This window comes from Petaurus breviceps, unplaced genomic scaffold (assembly GCF_028583685.1).
Source record: "Petaurus breviceps papuanus isolate PSGF00001 unplaced genomic scaffold, PetGlider_PUasm1.0 90977, whole genome shotgun sequence".
In the NCBI taxonomy this organism is placed as follows: domain Eukaryota; kingdom Metazoa; phylum Chordata; class Mammalia; order Diprotodontia; family Petauridae; genus Petaurus; species Petaurus breviceps.
In genome coordinates, this window is record NW_027187391.1 from 7,056,525 (window position 1) to 7,073,927 (window position 17,403).

General features: G+C 35.8%; 1 protein-coding gene across 2 annotated transcripts in view; it reads left to right on the forward strand.

The window, feature by feature from the left end:
• Positions 1-5,913, forward strand: part of PERP (p53 apoptosis effector related to PMP22) — a 39,489-nt gene extending 33,576 nt beyond the window's left edge. For both annotated transcript variants that reach the window (XM_069077272.1, XM_069077271.1), the window contains exons 2-3: positions 378-518; positions 4,403-5,913. In XM_069077272.1, coding sequence (XP_068933373.1) covers positions 378-518; positions 4,403-4,626 — 365 coding nt within the window. In that variant the 3' untranslated portion in view covers positions 4,627-5,913. The remainder of the gene's footprint in view (positions 1-377; positions 519-4,402) is intronic.
• Positions 5,914-17,403: the final 11,490 nt, after the last annotated feature.

Below are 17,403 nucleotides of genomic sequence, written 5' to 3' on the forward strand. Positions count from 1 at the left end.
GACCCTGCCAGCTCAAGAAACAAAGGTTGCAATATTCTCTTTCTTGGCTCTGGATTCCCTGGGGGTGTGGTTATGATCTTTGGCAATAGAGTACAGGTCCAACACAAGGGATTAGAAATACAGGAAATGCCATTTTCCTAGACTGCTTTTCATTGTTGTGTTTACATTTCCAACCAGGGTGAAGATAATCATATGCTCCTTAAAAGGGGAAGGGGAAGGTGTGGGAATGACAATGAAGAAATAAAGAAGGAAAATAGCTCCTTTGCTCTCCAAAAAAAATCTACTGAAAGAACCTAGATTACTGCCAGTGCTTCAATAAGCTATTTTTTCAACCTTATTTATTATTTAATATTGTCTCTCTTTCTCTTTTGGGATAGCCTGGGGAAGAGCAGCTGCTGCCATGCTCATGTGTGGCTGCATCATCCTGGTAATCTGCTTCATCCTCTCCTTCTTTGCTCTTTGTGGACCGCAAATGCTCGTTTTCCTGCGAGTGATTGGAGGACTGCTGGCCCTTGCTGGTAAGACCATGTTTGAAAAATAGTTTTCTTCCCTAATACATGTGATCCTCAGTGACACAATATTGTCTCTTCACAGACTGCATTCTACTGTGGCATAATGGAGAGAGTTCTGGCTGTAGAGTAAGATCTGCCAATTACTACCTGGGTTACCTTGGGCATCTTCTTTAACCTCTTGGACCCTCAGTTTCCTCATCTGTAAGAGGAAAGAGTTGGACCAGATGACCTCTAAGTTCCTATAGCTCTAAATCTATGATTTTGTTTTTGGAAACAACATAGGAGGCATAGGAACAGTACATATAGCACTTTGGGGTTTACAAAGTGATTTCCTCATATACTTGTTTGTTACCTCTGCCGCTTAGAATACTTAGATTTAAAAATCAGCCCAGGGGCAGCCAGGTAGCACAGCGAGTAAGAGCACTGGCTCCAGTGTTGAGAAGACCTGGAGATCGAATCCCGGGCTCAGACACTTAGCACCCACCCAGAAACACCTGGCCGTGTAACCTTGAGCAAGTTACTTAACCCCAATTGCTTAGGGGCGGCCAGGTGGCTCAGTGAGTAAGAGCACCGGCTCCAGTGTCGGGATGACCTGGATCAAATCCGGGCTCAGATACTCAGCACCACACCCAAAAGTAACTGGCCGTGTAACCTTGAGCAAGTTACTTAACCCCGATTGCTTTAAAAAAAAAAAAATCAGCCCAAATGCCAGCAGTGACAGGGGACATTTCCTGAATCCCCAGGTGCTAGTGCCTCTCCTCCCTAATTACCTGCTATTTCCTTGATATATAGTTTATATTTACTTATATGTGTGTTATTTCACTTGGTAGAACATGAGGACCTTCTGGAAAGAAGAGGCTTTTGTTTTTGCCTTTATATTTCCACTGTCTAGCACAGTGTTTGGCACATTTGTTTTTGTTTAGTCATATCTAACTCTCCATGACCTTATTTTGGGGTTTTCTTGGCAAAGATACTGGAGTCATTTACCATTTCCTTCTCCAGCTCATTTTGCCGATAAGGAAACTGAGGCAAACAATGCTAAGTGACTTGCCCAAGGTCATAGAGCTAGTAAATGTCAAGATTTGAATTCATAAAGATGAGTCTTCCTGACTCCAGACAATTCACTCTATCCATTGAACCACCTCACTGGCCTATGTGCTTGGTGCAGAGTAGATAATTAATAAATGCTTAAATTTATTCAAGGGGGAATTAACTGAAGAAACCAGTGAAGTAGGGAATTGCCTAATCATGCCCATTTTGCAGATATGGAAAATGAGAAGCTCTCCCCCAAACCTACCCTTCTCCTGACTCCCCTATTTCTATCTAATCACTGTCATTTTTCTAGTCATCCAACTTTGCAATCTTGGTTTCATGCTTGACCCTTCACCCCTCAGTGTCCACACATGCCTAATCAGCTGCCAAATCTTCTTAGGTCTACCTATTCAACATCTCTTGCTTCTATCTCCTCCTCTTTATCTATCCAGTCAATATTCTAGTTCGGGCCCCCATCACTTCTCCCCTGTACTATTGAAATAGCCTCCTAATTGTTTTCCTTGCCTCCAGTCTCTTCCCTTTCCAACATATCTTCCATATAGCTGCTGAACTGGTTTTTCCATAAAGCTCTTTTTTTTTAAACCATATCACTCCACTATTCAGTAAAAATGATTTTAAAAAAACCCTCACATCTTAGTTTCAGCCTACCTTTTCAGCTTTATTACATAACACTTGCCTTCTAGCACTCTACAGACAAGAAAGATTGGCCTTCTTGCTGTTCCTTATACATGATATTCCACCTCTTATCTCTGAGCATTTGTAATGTCCATCACCCATGTACTCCCTCCTTACCTCTGCCTCTTAGAATCCCTAGTTTCCTTCCTAACTTAGCTCAAGCATTGTCTTCTACATGAAGTCATTCTGGGTCCCCCTTCTCAAACTTGCTTCCCTCTTCAAGCTCCTTTCTTATTTTTTATATGTGTATTTTAAACATATTTGTGTACATGTTGTCTTCCCAGTAGAATATAAGCTCCTTGAGAACAGGGACTATATAATTTTCACTTTGTAGCTCTAATACTTAGAATAACAGTCACCTGGCTATTATTTAATAGATTCTGGTAAATTTATCATTTTGGTCTAGAGATCATGGATATATTTTAGTATTTGAGAAAAGTTCTGAAGATCACAGATATATTTCAGTATTTGAGAGATTTACCTTCTTAGTTTCATCATCTAAAAACTTAGCTAAATACCCAAATTCATGAAAAAAGAAAAAATAGATATACATATAGACGTCTAGCTATCTATGGATTGATCCATTTATCTCTATTTCCATATATACATATCTATACATATGGAGAGGTATGTAATAAATCATTAAAAACATCTGCATAGTTCTAGTCTCAGGTATTGGGAAAATACAAATATCTATCTCTTCAGGAAACATTTATTTGGCAAGAGTTTCCAAAACAAACAAAAAGCCTCCAAAAAGACTTTGTCCCAAAAGGATTGCATATGCCAAAAACTGGTACTTTCCTGGCAAAGTACTTATAGGAATTATCAAACTTAAACAAATATTACACATTTTTCTTTTACAAGTGTCTCTTATTTGCTATGCTATTCTGTGACAAGTAGCTGTTGGAAATATGCTATCATGCAGATATTTTCTTTAAAAAATCACACTTAATGGGGCGGCCAGGTGGCTCAGCAAGTAAGAGCACCGGCTCCAGTGTCGGAATGACCTGGATCAAATCCGGGCTCAGATACTCAGCACCACACCCAGAAATAACTGGCTGTGTAACCTTGAGCAAGTTACTTAACCCCAATTGCTTTAAAAAAAAATCACACTTAATCTTCCCTTTGAGGTAAAGGTTATATTTTTATTGATATTATCTTTTATGCCACCTTACTTTTCCTACCATATTCCCTTCCCTCTATCTTACCCAGAGAGCCACCCCATGTAACAAAGAATAAAAAGAGAAAGATGACTTAGCAAAATTAGCCAATATATCTAAAAAATGACATTATATGCAATTATCCACACCCTGAGTCAACAAAGAGGGAAGAGATCTCCATTCTCCTGTTTTTTGGGACCAGACTTGGTCATTATAATTAGACAGAACTTCATTTCATTTTATTATTTTTTCCATTTACACTGTTGTAGACTATATGTATATCTATCTATCTATCTATCTATCTATCTATCTATCTGTCTGTCTGTCTGTCTGTCTAGTTTTCCTGGTTCTGTCTACTTCACTTTGCATCAGTTCATAAAAATCTTCTCATGCTTCTTTGTATGCTTTGTATTCATCCAAAAATAATTGGTAGATGAGACTAAATAATGATCACCATGATTTGATAAGTGAAGCCAATTATGTGTTTCCATATTTAAGTCTACATATTTTTCAGTTATGACAGACATTGAAACTAAACAGACTTATGTACATGTATGTAATTTATAAATGATTCTATGTATAATGTGGATACATGCTCTACACTTATTTTTACAAATAGGAGTGATTGATCAAAAAAGTTTGGACCCTAGGTATAGAAAATTAGAAAATAGTATATAGTATTTGAGAAGATTCTGATGTATTCCATGAACTCATAAGTATTCCTACAATAATTTTGTGTTTATTTTTTTGTGTTTGAATGTCAGTCAATTCAACAAACATTTTCTGAGCTCCTGTTATATATAAAGCACTGTTCTCCAATAATTCTTTTGTACTCTATCACTTAGTGCTAGGTACATGATATGTTCAATCAAAGATGATTGATTGATCAATGTTCTCACCCTAGAGTAGAATTTATATTTATGCAGGGAAAAATATTAAAGATGGGAAAATCAGTATATTTGTTTTTATTTCTTTTTTTCTGTGTTTTCCCCCTACCTTTAGCTGTGTTTCAGATCATCTCTCTGGTTATTTACCCAGTGATGTACACCCGACAATTCCTTCAAAGTGATCTTTTTACCAGGTATTATTACAACTGGGCTTATGGCTTTGGCTGGGCAGCTACCATTATCCTTATAGGCTGTGCCTTCTTCTTCTGCTGCCTCCCCAACTATGAAGATGATCTCCTGGGCAATGCTAAACCCAGGTATTTCTACACTTCATCCTAAGAGCTGAGAGTAAAAGCAAAAGAATATCGATACTACTTTGACAACTGGATTCCAGAGACAGAAAGACACTCATTTCTTCCCAGACCATATTGAACTTATATATGTCTACAGTGATATGCAAAGGATTCAGCTGTTTTTGAGCAAATTTTTTAAATATCATAAAAATTTGAGTTTACCTTAAGTACCTTAAATGGTTTTATATTTTTATATTCATGTTTCAAGGGAATTATTGTATTAAATATGCCTTGTTCCTTTTAATTCATTGCTAATAACATGCCAAAGTTCCCCCCAAAAATCTGCCTTTAAAATTAGTATGCAGTTTATAAAAACCTACTTGTAAAGCTAAAGTAATTATTGTATAAAATAGAAACTGGAATTGTTTTAGACAGTCAAGTTTCTATTTGTCTTTATTTAATGGACTGGGTTTCCTAAGATGGACCAAGGGAAGAGAAATTATTTTTTAAGCTAGCAATAATTGTTCTCAGCTGAATATTTTAAAATATGAAAAGTATTTTTTTTTCAATTCAACTTTTTGTCTCTTTAAAAAGCATGGTGATAACCTGCATCCCTAACATTATTCATCATTTCTCATTAACCTTACAATTCCATGAGTTTTTATTAAATTCAATGTTGTATTTAAAATGTCATTTAGGGAAACAAAACAGAAGTTCAGTGTTGTTCTTCCCAGTGGGTCAATGGGCCTATTGCAGTTGAAACTCTCATTTTGGAGTAAAATGTTAAGTTTTTTTTTTCTTTTAAAATAGTACTTTGGGTTGGGCTAAGGTAAAAACACTATGCTCATTGGTCTGTATTATTTCTTTGTCTATATGACTCTAGCCAGATTAGACCAGAGTGGAAAATGGGGGTTATTTTTACTTGTGTTGCATATGTCAGGCACATGGCCCCCATGAATTGGATTGAATTTTTCAGTTCCAGTCTGGTTTGGCTGTATTCTTATTGCTATTGCCTAAAATATTCTAAAGATTGTACCTTTAAGTCTAAAATTCAGCAAAATGTCTGGTGGTCCTTGGTAAGTAATGTATAGGTTAAAAATTTTAAGTTAAAAAAAATTACAATGCACTGAAGAGAAGAGTAATAAGAAATGCTGTTTCTACAAAGGACCACACCATGATGTCTTTGGTTTTTTTACCATTTATATTAGCCAACAGATTGAAAGTCAAAACTGAATTGATTTCTCAAATTTTCCTTTTTGTATATTGCAGAATAAGCAAATGCAAATGTTTTCATTATTAACTCTTCTTAATAAACCAGGTCACCTGTTACTCATTTCTAGTATGATTGTTGTGTTTACTTCCAAAAAAAGAAAGCTTACAAATAAATATTTGTTTGGAGATAGTAGGGCAAACTTTGCATAAGATGAAAAGTTGCTCTATTATTACTAGTTTTCTCACAAACTTTGATGCCTCCTAATGACTCACTCAGAATTCCTTTCCCTTAACTCATAGAATCATAGATTTATGGGAGGCATGTTAGAGATCATCTTGACCCCATGCTCTCACTTTGGAGTTGAGAAAACTGGGACATGGAGAGATTAAATGATTTCCTGACAATCACAAACATGGGATCATTTCCATGCTATTTTGCCACAAAGAGAAATGCATCAGGGTTCTGCTTTATGCAAAGACATTCCATAATAAAAATAACTTGAAGTCTTTATAGGACTGGCACAGTACTTTACATGTACACAACTATCTTGGGGAACACATGAAATTATTCTCTCCATTTTTGAGATGAAAAAACTGGGTCTTGGAACAAGTGACTTGCTGAGGGTTACACATTGGTCTAATGTATGAGGTGGGATTTGAACCTCAGTCTTTTTGACTCTAAGCCTTTATGTACTATACTACATTTCCTCTTTGTGAAAATGTCCTCATTACTTCCAGTGAACATTGATCTATGTAGATTATATCCACCAGTATTAGGAATTAAACTAGCTTGGTGGTATTATTATGAAAATAATTTTAACCTTGAAGACCCCCAGAAATCCCTGGATTACACTTTGAGAATTACTACTGTATTAGACCTAAAGATGAATGAAGCTTTCAAGACCTTGCTATTCTCATTCCCTGTACTTTACTGAACTATCTTTTCCTCACTTCTTTTGCCCTTTTCCTTCCTTCACATTAGAGAATTTCCCCTCCCTCTCCGTCCTCCAAATGTACTTGAACTTAAATTATACTCACTGAATTAGACTCAATTACTTCCTATAAGAAAACACTCTAATGCAGATAATCAGATATTAGTGGGTCAAGATTAATAGCTTAGTAAGTGTTGGTTGGATCAAACTGAGTTGGACAAACTGTATAGTGATGAAAGGTAGAAAATGGAGATATTTTTTGTCCAAAGCTATGGGCCTTGTACCTTAAACCCTGCTGGTTACTTTGCTTTGTGTCCAAGTATGTCCTGTGCATCCTAGCATAAACACAAAGGAATGTGAGCAAAGTGAATCTTGTTGAAAACCAAATAAACAACTACCACTTCTACTATTGGTAGGACCTTCAATGTATGCAATGATTAGTTTGACTGTGCTGCTTCTGAAATAATATAGCTCAATGAGATAATGGGAATACAAGGTTTGACAAATAGAACTCCATGTTCCTTATGACCTGATGAGTCTGAAACCTTCCAATCAGACACTCCGGAGATGATGACACACAAATCATCATCCGTTTAGCTGGAATCTCTTTTGGCCCAAAGCAAGGGCTGGGGTCCTCCACACCTTGATGGGTAAGACTCAGTAGAGTAGAGACTCCTATGTCAAATCCAGAGAAATACCTGAAAACTGCCTGAGGGAAATGAAGTACTTGGCCAGGAAGCCAGCTCAAGACTAAGAATACATTGCATGCAATTTTCCCATGGTAAAGCTGGGCTGCCAGTAACACTATCATTATTGTACAAGTCCCCACCCTCTTCCCTTTATTTTCTTTCAATAAGCAGGTATAGTTTCCCAAACAATTATCTCACACTCAAGCTGTTAAATGGCCCAGTATGTTTGGTGCTATTTACCATTGGATGAAACAAAGAAAAAATATGTCAAACTTTCCAGTAGTCACACAATAGAATTATATGGTATAATTAGCCTTAACTTTAAAAATCATATACCTCGAGAATGACAGTAAAATGTGATGACATTGTTAGATTTTTTTTTAGAGAATCAAAACAAAGAGAGAACATTAGTATACTAACTTAATTAGATTTTTTTTTAGCTACATCTTGGGAAACAGCCCCCATAGAGATGGAACCTGGCACCTGCTCTTACAGATGCTATACTCAAAACCACTAAAGACCCAGAAAAGAATGTTCTTTTCACCAAAGTCCTTGGCACTGTCAAACAGTTCATCAGAAACTGATATGATTTAACTGCAGAAATGAAATTAAAGCAGAAGCATTGGCATCTGCTTTGCTGTTGCAGCCTATGGACCACGGGAGCTTTCCATCTGACTTGCAGCTGAAACAAACCTTCAATTTGTGTTGTCTCTTCCATTAGAATATGAGCACCTTGAAAGCAGGGACTATTTGTCTCTCTATTTGTATCCCCAGCACTTAACACAATGTTTTGCCCATGTTGTTTAGTTGTGTCCATCTCTTTGTGACTCCATTTTTGGGATTTTCTTGGCAAAAATACTGGAGTGGTTTGCCATTTCCTTCTCCAGTTCATTTGACAAGTGAGAAAATTGAGGCAAACAGGGGTAAGTGACTTGCCCAGGCTCACAAGTAAGTTAGTAAGTTTCTGAAGCTAGATTTGAACTCATGAAAATGAATCTTCCTGACTATACCTAGTACTTTATCCACCATTCCACCTAGCTGCACATAGTAAGTACCTAATAAATGTTTTATTCATTCATTCCAACATCCAAGTACTACTGTGAAGACTTAAAGCCTCAAAAATGTTAGATATGGCAGGAGAAGAAATTTGGAACAGTTGGAACCTTTTTTGCCCCCTCAAATTATACTTCAGTGATAAAGGCTTGAACTAATTTCCTTTAGAATTAAGAGGTAGTCACAATTATAGAAACTTTCAGTTTTCAAGAAAGAAAAATACAATATGATCTGTTCTTTAGATTCAGACCCAAGTAAAGGTTACAGAAGAAATCCAAATAAATTTAACAAGTGTTTATTAAGTGCCTAGTCCTTACAAGGTACTGGGATAAAAAGAAAGAAAAGAAACAGTTTCTGTCTTCAAGGAGTTTATATTCTACTGAAGGGAGGGAGAATATAATATGCACACAGAGAAGGATGTACTTATTTCAGGATGCATGGAGGATTAGCAACTAGGGAACAGAAAAGTTTTTAGTCAAGAAGCAAGAAGAATAGAGGCTAAGATGTGCAGAAACTCATAATAAGCAAAATCCAAGGAAAGAGTCAGTAAAACCCAAGGTCTCAAACTTCTATTCACAAATGCCCAGAGATTAAGCAACAAACAAGAGGAAATGGAGGTCTAAAGCAAAGAGGCAAATTTGATTTCATATCTATCACTGAGACTTAGTGGGAGAAAACTCAACTTTTGCCTATTTTTTTTTCTGACAGAAATCAAGTTTAAAACAATATCTTACATCATTTTCCAAGATTAAAAAAATGGACAAATGACCTGAATAGTAAAAATCTTAACAAAAACAGTAAGAATAAGATCACACGCCTTTCACAGATTGGGGTAAGGGATGAACTCTCAACCAAACAAGAGACAGAGGCAATTGCAAAACAAAAATAATTAATTGTGTTACATAAAATTCAAAAACTTTTTACAAACAAAATGCATTTATGACAAGTGTTTGACAGTGAAAAAACTTTTGTGTCAATTATTTCTGATGAAGGCTTGATATCTGAGATATAGACAACAAAAATATATAAGACCAAAAGCCACACTACAATAATTATGTTGTCAAAAGATATGAACAAACAATTGTTAAAGGGAAAATTTTAATCTGTTAAAAATCCTATTAAAGTATGTTCTAAATCACTAAAGATAAGGAAAATGCACTTCAAAATGGTTCTGAGGTTTCACCTAATGCCCACTAAATTGAAAAAAAAAACCCTTATTAAGGGCTACAAAGGGACTGCAATGGAAGAAGAGGAAAGAATGAAGTGGAAAAGGGTAAATTATGCCACACAAAGAGGCATAAAAACAATATAGCAGAGGGAAAGAAGGGAGGGAGATGAGTATTATATGAGCCTTTTCCTCATTGGTTCTGGTGCAAGGAGGGAATAACAACCAGTTAAGCATAGGACTCTATTGAGAAGAGACACAAAATGTATCATAATAGAGGGAAAGAGGGGAGGAAGAGGAGCTTTGCATGAGATTTGTTCCTGTCACTCTTGGTATGAAGAAGAAATAACATACTACCTTAAGTATAAAAATATCCTACAGGTAATAGGAGGGGGGAAGGGCTATTTAATGGAGGGTGGTTAGAAGGTAGGGAAGAAGTAAGGGGGAAGGGGAGGAAAAGGGAGGGAACTGATTAGAAGGGAATATTGAGGGAAGCGGTGGTCAAAAGGAAAACTCTTAAGGAGGGGAAGGGAGAAGGGGAGAAAAATATAAGCATAAACAGCAGAGGGAATAGGACGGAGGGAAAGAGACAGTAGTCATAACTGTGAATGTGAATGGAATGAACTCTCCCATAAAACAGAGGTGGATAGCAAAATGGATTAAAAACCATAATCCTACAATATGCTGTTTGCAAGAAACACATCTGAAACAGAGGGATACACACAGGGTAAAGGTAAAAGGCTGGAGTAAAATATATCATGCCTCAGCTAAAATAAAAAAAAAAAACAGGGGTAGCAATCCTTATCTCAGATAAAGCAAAAGTAAAAATCGATCTAATTAAAAGAGATAAGGAAGGAAACTATATCCTGCTAAAAGGCACCATTGAGAATGAAGCAATATCATTACTTAACATATATGCACCAAGTGGTATAGAATCCAAATTCCTAGAAGAGAAGGTAAGGGAATTAGAGGAAGAAATAGATTACAAAACTATGCTAATGGGGGACCTTAATCTCCCTCTCTCTGAACTTGATAAATCCAACCTCAAAATAAACAAGAAAGAAATTAAGGAGGTGAATAGAATTTTAGAAAGGGTAGGTATGATAGATCTCTGGAGAAAACTGAATGGGGATAAAAAGGAATATACCTTCTTCTAAGCAGTACATGGCACATATGCAAAAATTGACCATGTACTAGGACATAAAAACCTCACAATTCAGTGTAGAAAGGCAGAAATATTAAATGCATCCTTCTCAGATCATGATGCAATAAAAATCATATGCAATAAAGGGCCATGGAAAGACAGACTAAAAACTAACTGGAAACTAAACAATTTAATCCTAAACAATGAGTGGGTCAAACAAGAAATCATAGAAACAATCAGTAACTTCATTCAAGAGAATGACAATAATGAGACAACCATTTGTCTCAAATTTTGCATACCAAAATTTGCATGATACAGCAAAGGTGGTTCTTAGGGGAAGTTTTATATCCCTGAGTGCATACATGAATAAATTAGAGAAAAGGGAGGTCAATGAATTGGTCATGCAATTGAAAAAGCTAGAAAAAGACCAAATTGAAAATCCACAATTAAATACTAAATTAGAAATAATGAAAACCAAAGGAGAGATTAATAAAATTGAAATTAAGAAAACTATTGAACTAATAAATGAAACTAAGAGCTGGTTTTATGAAAAAAATCAATAAAATTGATAAACCCTTAGCCAATATGATAAAAAGAAAAAGAAAACCAAATTATGAGTATCAAAAATGAAAAGGGTGAATCTACCTCCAATGAAGGGGAAATTAAAACAATAATTAGGAATTGTTTTGCCAAATTATATGCACATAAATTTGACAATCATAGTGAAATGGATGAATATTTACAAAAATATAAGCTGCCCAGATTAATTGAAGAGGAAGTAAATTACTTAAATAACCCCATCTCAGAAAAAGAAATTGAATAATCCATCAGTGAAACTCCCTAGGAAAAAATCTCCAGGGCCAGATGGATTTACTAGTGAATTCTATCAAACATTTAAAGAACAATTGATTCCAATACTCCACAAACTATTTGGGAAAATTAGTAAAGAAGGAGTCCTACTAAATTCTTTTTATGACACAAACATAGTACTGATACCCAAATCAGGAAGAGATAAAATGGAGAAAGAAAATTATAGACCCATTTCCCTCATGAATATAGATGCAAAAATTTTAAATAAAATATTAGCAAAAAGATGACAGCAACTTATCACAAGAATAATACACTTTGATCAGGTAGGATTTATTCCAGGAATGCAAGGACAGTTTAATATTAGGAAAACCATCAGTATAATTCATCATATCAACAATAAAACTAGCAGAAACCACATGATTATCTCAATAGATGCAGAAAAGGCTTTTGACAAAGTACAACATCCATTCCTATTAAAAAATACTAGAAAGTATAGGAATGAATGGAACATTCCTTAAAATAATAAGTAGCATCTATTTAAAGTCATCAGCAAGTATTATACGTAATGGGTATAAGCTAGAAGCATTTCCAATAAGATCAGGGTTGAAACAAAGGTGTCCACTATCACCCCTCTTATTCAATCTGGTACTAGAAATGTTAGAAGTAGCAATTAGAGAAGAAAAAGAAATCAAAAGAATCAAATTAGGCAAAGAATAGACCAAGTTATCACTCTTTGTGGATGATATGATAATATACTTGGAGAATTCTAAAGAATCAAGTAAAAAACTACTTGAGACAGTAAATAAATTTGGCAAAGTTGCAGGATATAAAACAAACTACAAAACAATTCTCACACAAATAAAGTCAGATCTAACTAATTGGAAAAACATCAATTGCTCATGGCTGGGTTGAGCTAATATAATAAAAACGACAATTTTACCTAAATTAATTTACATATTTAGTGACATACCAATCAATTTACCAAAAAAAACCTACTTTATAGACCTAGAGAAAATCGTAACAAAATTCATTTGGAAGAACAAAAGGTCCAGAATATCAAGGATATTAGTGAAAAAAATGCTAGGGAAGGTGGCCTGGCTATACCAGATTTTAATCTGTATTATAAAGCAGCAGTCATCAAAACTACTTGGTACTGGCTGAGGAATAGAGCAGTGGATCAATGGAATAGACTGGGTACACGAGACTCAGTAGTCAATGACTATAATAATCTACTCTTTGATAAACCCAAAGAACCCAGTTTTGGGGATAAGAACTCACTATTTGACAAAAACTACTGGGAAAACTGGAATATAGTGTGGCAGAAACTGGGCATAGACCATTATCTAACACCATATACCAAAATAAGTCTAAATGGGTACATGATCTAGGTATAAAGGATGATACTGTAAGCAATTCGGGAAAGCAAGGAATAGTTTACCTGTCAGATTTATGGAGAGGGGAAGACTTGATGACCAAACAAGAATTAGAGAGCATTATAATATACAAAATGGATAATTCTGATTACATGAAACTGAAAAGCTTCTGTACAAACAAAGCCAATGTAACCAAGATTAAGAGGGAAGTGGGTAATTGGGAAAGAATTTTTACAACCAATGTCTGATAAAGGCCTCATTTCTAAAATATACAGAGAATTGAGTCAAATTTATAAGAATACCAGTCATTCCCTAATTGATAAATGGTCAAAGGATATGAACAGACAGTTCTCAGAGAAAGAAACTAAAGATATCTATAAGCATATGAAAAATGCTCTAAATCACTATTGATTAGAGAAATGCAAATCAAAATCAAAACAACTCTGAGGTATCACATCTCACCAGTAAGATTGGCTAAGATGACAAAACAGCAAAATGATAAATGCTGGAGAGGATGTGGAAAAATTGGAACACTAATACATTGCTGGTGGAGTTGTGAACTGATTCAGCCATTCTGGAGAGCAATCTGGAACTATGCCCAAAGGGCTACAAGTAATTTCATATCCTTTGACCCAGCAATACCACTTCTAAGGTTGTATCCCAAAGAGATCACAGAAACAGGAGGAAGACCCATATATACAAAAATATTTATAGCAGTTCTTTTTGTGGTGGCAAAGAATTGGAAATTAAGGCGATGCCCATCAATTGGGGAATGGCTAACCAAGTTATGCTATATGAATTTAATGGAATACTATTGTGCCATAAGAAATGAAGAGCAGATGGACTTCATATCTACCTGGAGAGGCATATATGAACTGATGCTGAGTGAGAAGAGCAGAACCAGGAAAATTTTGTAAACAATTACAGATATGTGTGACGACCAACTTTGATAGACCAGATTCTTCTCAGAAATGCAGAGCTATAAGTAAACTCCAAAAGACTCATGATGGAGAGAGATGTCTATATAAAGAGAAAGAACCAGAAAGAACAGAGTTTGAAAATGCAGATTGAAGCAAACTACCTGCTCTCTGTCTTTTTCTTGTTTGGTTTTGTTTCCTATTTCCTATTGTTCATTCCATTTGTTACAATCCTTCTTTATACCCTGACCAATGTCTAATGTGAAAGTATCTGCAAATCCTATACCTGATTGTATGCAGCCATGTGTGTGGGGGGGGGGGGGAAGGGAGGGGGAAAAAATTGAAACTCAAAGAACTGTGAAACTTCATCTTGTAAACTCAAAGTAAATGAACAAATTAATAAAGACAAAAAACGTTTAAAAAAAGATATCAACAAACAATTGAAAAAGGGAAAATTTTAATCTGTTAAAAAATCCTATTAAAGCATGTTCTGAATCACTAATGATAAGAAAAATGCACTTCAAAACAGTTCTTAGGTTTCACCTAATGCCCACTAAATTGACAAAACTGATAAAATGATAGGAGTAGTCACTTTTGGAGGAAATGTGGAAAAATAAGAATACTCACACATTGTTGGTGGAGCTGTAAATTAGTATGGCCCTTCCGGAAAGCAATTTGGAGCTTTGCAAATAAAGTGACTAAAATGTCCATACACTTTGACCCAAACAATGAAATGCTATTTAAATCTATCCTCCAAGGTGGTCATTGACAAAAAGAAAGTCTCCATGTACACCAAAATATTGATAGCAACATTTTTTGAAGTAGTAAGGGACTGGAAACAAAGTAGATGTATATTTCATTGGAGATGGCTAAACAAGGTATAGTACATGAAAGTAATGGAATATCACTGTGTTGTAAGGGAAATAAAAACAACATGATGAATACAGAGAAGCAGGTTTTTATGAATTGATACAAACTGAAATGATTCAGAACAACAATCTACACGATGGCAACAACAATAAATGGAAGGAACACCTATATGACAATTGAAACTGAAGAGAATGAGATAAGTTTTGCAGAATTCAGGGTTCATGGATATAGAACAGCACATATAATACCAGATATTTTTTCATGTGTTGATCAATTTTCATTAGTATTTTTTCCCCTCTTCTATCTCTTTTTCTTTCTTTTAAAAATTGTTTGTGACTCTCTAGACCAGAGAGGGAGATTTATAAGGAGAAATCTAGGTGATATAAAAACAAAAGATAGTAATAAAAGTACTTTTTTTTTTTTAAAAAAAAAGACCACCCTCAGTGTGTAGTTGCCTCCCAGGTGGACTTGGGTTGGTCCCTTGAAGGACAGCCCTATGATGCTGTGTGAATTATGCATCATACATAGAAGGAGACATGAGTTAGAATTGGTGGAGAGACTAAGAAGAGAGAAGGGAGAAAAGGAGGGATGGGGTGAAAAGGTGAGGCATGGACTTTGAATTGTATACAGAGATTTCCCTAAAGCTGAAGGTCATGTGGAGAAAGCAAGCACACCAAGATGTCCTTTGATTTCCAGAAATTACAACCCCAGAAATTGCTAAGAATGGACTCCTTAGGGGAGATTATTCTCTTCTTGGTTGAGTTGAGATTTCATCTCATAGAAGGGTTACATAATCCTTTTATTTTCAGGTATTTCATCACCAAATTAATCTGAGTGATTTCCCAGACTACTATTTTACTCTTTGCTTGGCTAAATATGTTTGCTCACTATCCACGAATGTCTTTTGGTAGGAAGCTGACCCAGTTTGAGCTTTTGCTCTCCCAGTATGGGGCAGGGCTACTTCCTACCTTGAAGAACCATGAAAAATGCTTTTAATCCAAAACTCTCTACCCTCATCCTAAAGAGTATCATACCTCTGGACTATAAATATCCAATGTGTAGTAGGTAGAAATAATTCTAGCTCAACACCCTCTTGGAACTAGGAGAGTGAAGGAGTGTGTTCAACAGGAGTCCTCCTGTTCACCACAAGGGTCTCCCTGGATCAATCACCCTGGATATGGAGTTAATATTTCACATGGGCCAACAGATTCTTGTGACATGAATATATAACCACAAAATGTGTTTTTATCTTTTCTGTGAATTAGTAAGTAAAGAAGAGAGAATTAAAAGACACTTAAGACAGTTTATGCTGACAATGTAGGCATGACGCTTAATTAAAAGATAATGTAAATATGTAAAGATGTTCTTGAAAGTAGGAAATTTTAAAATACAATTCTTTATTCACATAGAGACATGAATTCATCTAGAACCCAATATATGAATTTAATTTCTGATCCCTCTACAGCAGGAAAGGGCAGCTAGGTGGTGGGCCTAGAGTCAGGAAGACCTGAGTTCAAATGTGACCTCAAACCCTTACTAACTGTGTGACTCTGGGCAAGTTCCCATCTTATCATAGCTCTGTCTGACCTCAGTTCCTCATCCATAAAATGAGCTGGAGAAGGAAATGGCAAGTCACTCCAGTATCTTTGCCAATAAAACCCCAAATGGGGTCAGAAAGAGTCAAATGCAACTGAAATAACTAAACAACAACAAAATTTCAAGTGGTGTGTATTTTATCTAACATCTTTGAAGATTGAAGACAGCATTAGAGGAATATTTAGTTAAATCCAGTATCATCAGAAGAATATTCATATTAAAAGAATGGGATTTCATTGGAGGGAGAAACGTAAGGGGTAACTGAGAACAGTGCAGTTCCCTCCTGTGATCTGGTCTGCTTTCTTTTGTTTAATTCTAGGCCCATTGGGAGTATCTAAGATACATGGAGCTGTTAAGGAACTCCATGTGTTTTTTTTTCCATCTACCTGTTTATCACAGTCTGAACAATAGCAGACTATTGATATACAAGGAGGCATCCTACTCAAATTGATTAGGTTTCACAATGGTCAGATTTTGTTTGATATTTTGAAAGCATCTCATTGTGGAATGTATAGATATGCCCACTGGCTCCTTGTTGAGAAGACTTAGGATAGATATCTCTTGATTAAGTTTTGTTTGGATCGAATAGTGTTGTGCTATGGATTGTTGGAAGAACCACCCTTTTTGTTCTGGCCTTAAAAAAGGAGTCTTAGTTCATTCATTTATTCACTCATTTGTTTAATAAACATTTAGTAAGTGACTAATATGTGCCAACCCAAAGCACAGACTTTTTTGCCTTTATATCTGAGAGAACAGTGGAGCTAAGAGTAGATAGAAATCCTCCCTCTTCACTCCACTCTCATCAGGGTCAATCATTAATCATTGCATTGGGGCAGAGGAACATAGGACCTATGTATGCTCCTCCCCACATAGCCCAAGAGAAGAGTTTCTGGATCCCAAGGTCCTAACACCAGCATTGAATAGGCAGCATGCTTTCTCAGCTTGAAAGATAAAGGTTCATGGGCAAGTATTAAAGAGTTCTTGAACCTAGCTTCCTGTTTCTAGGAAGGGAAAATTTCCTGGACAGCATAAGGCTTGGGGATTACTTCACTGACAACAAGT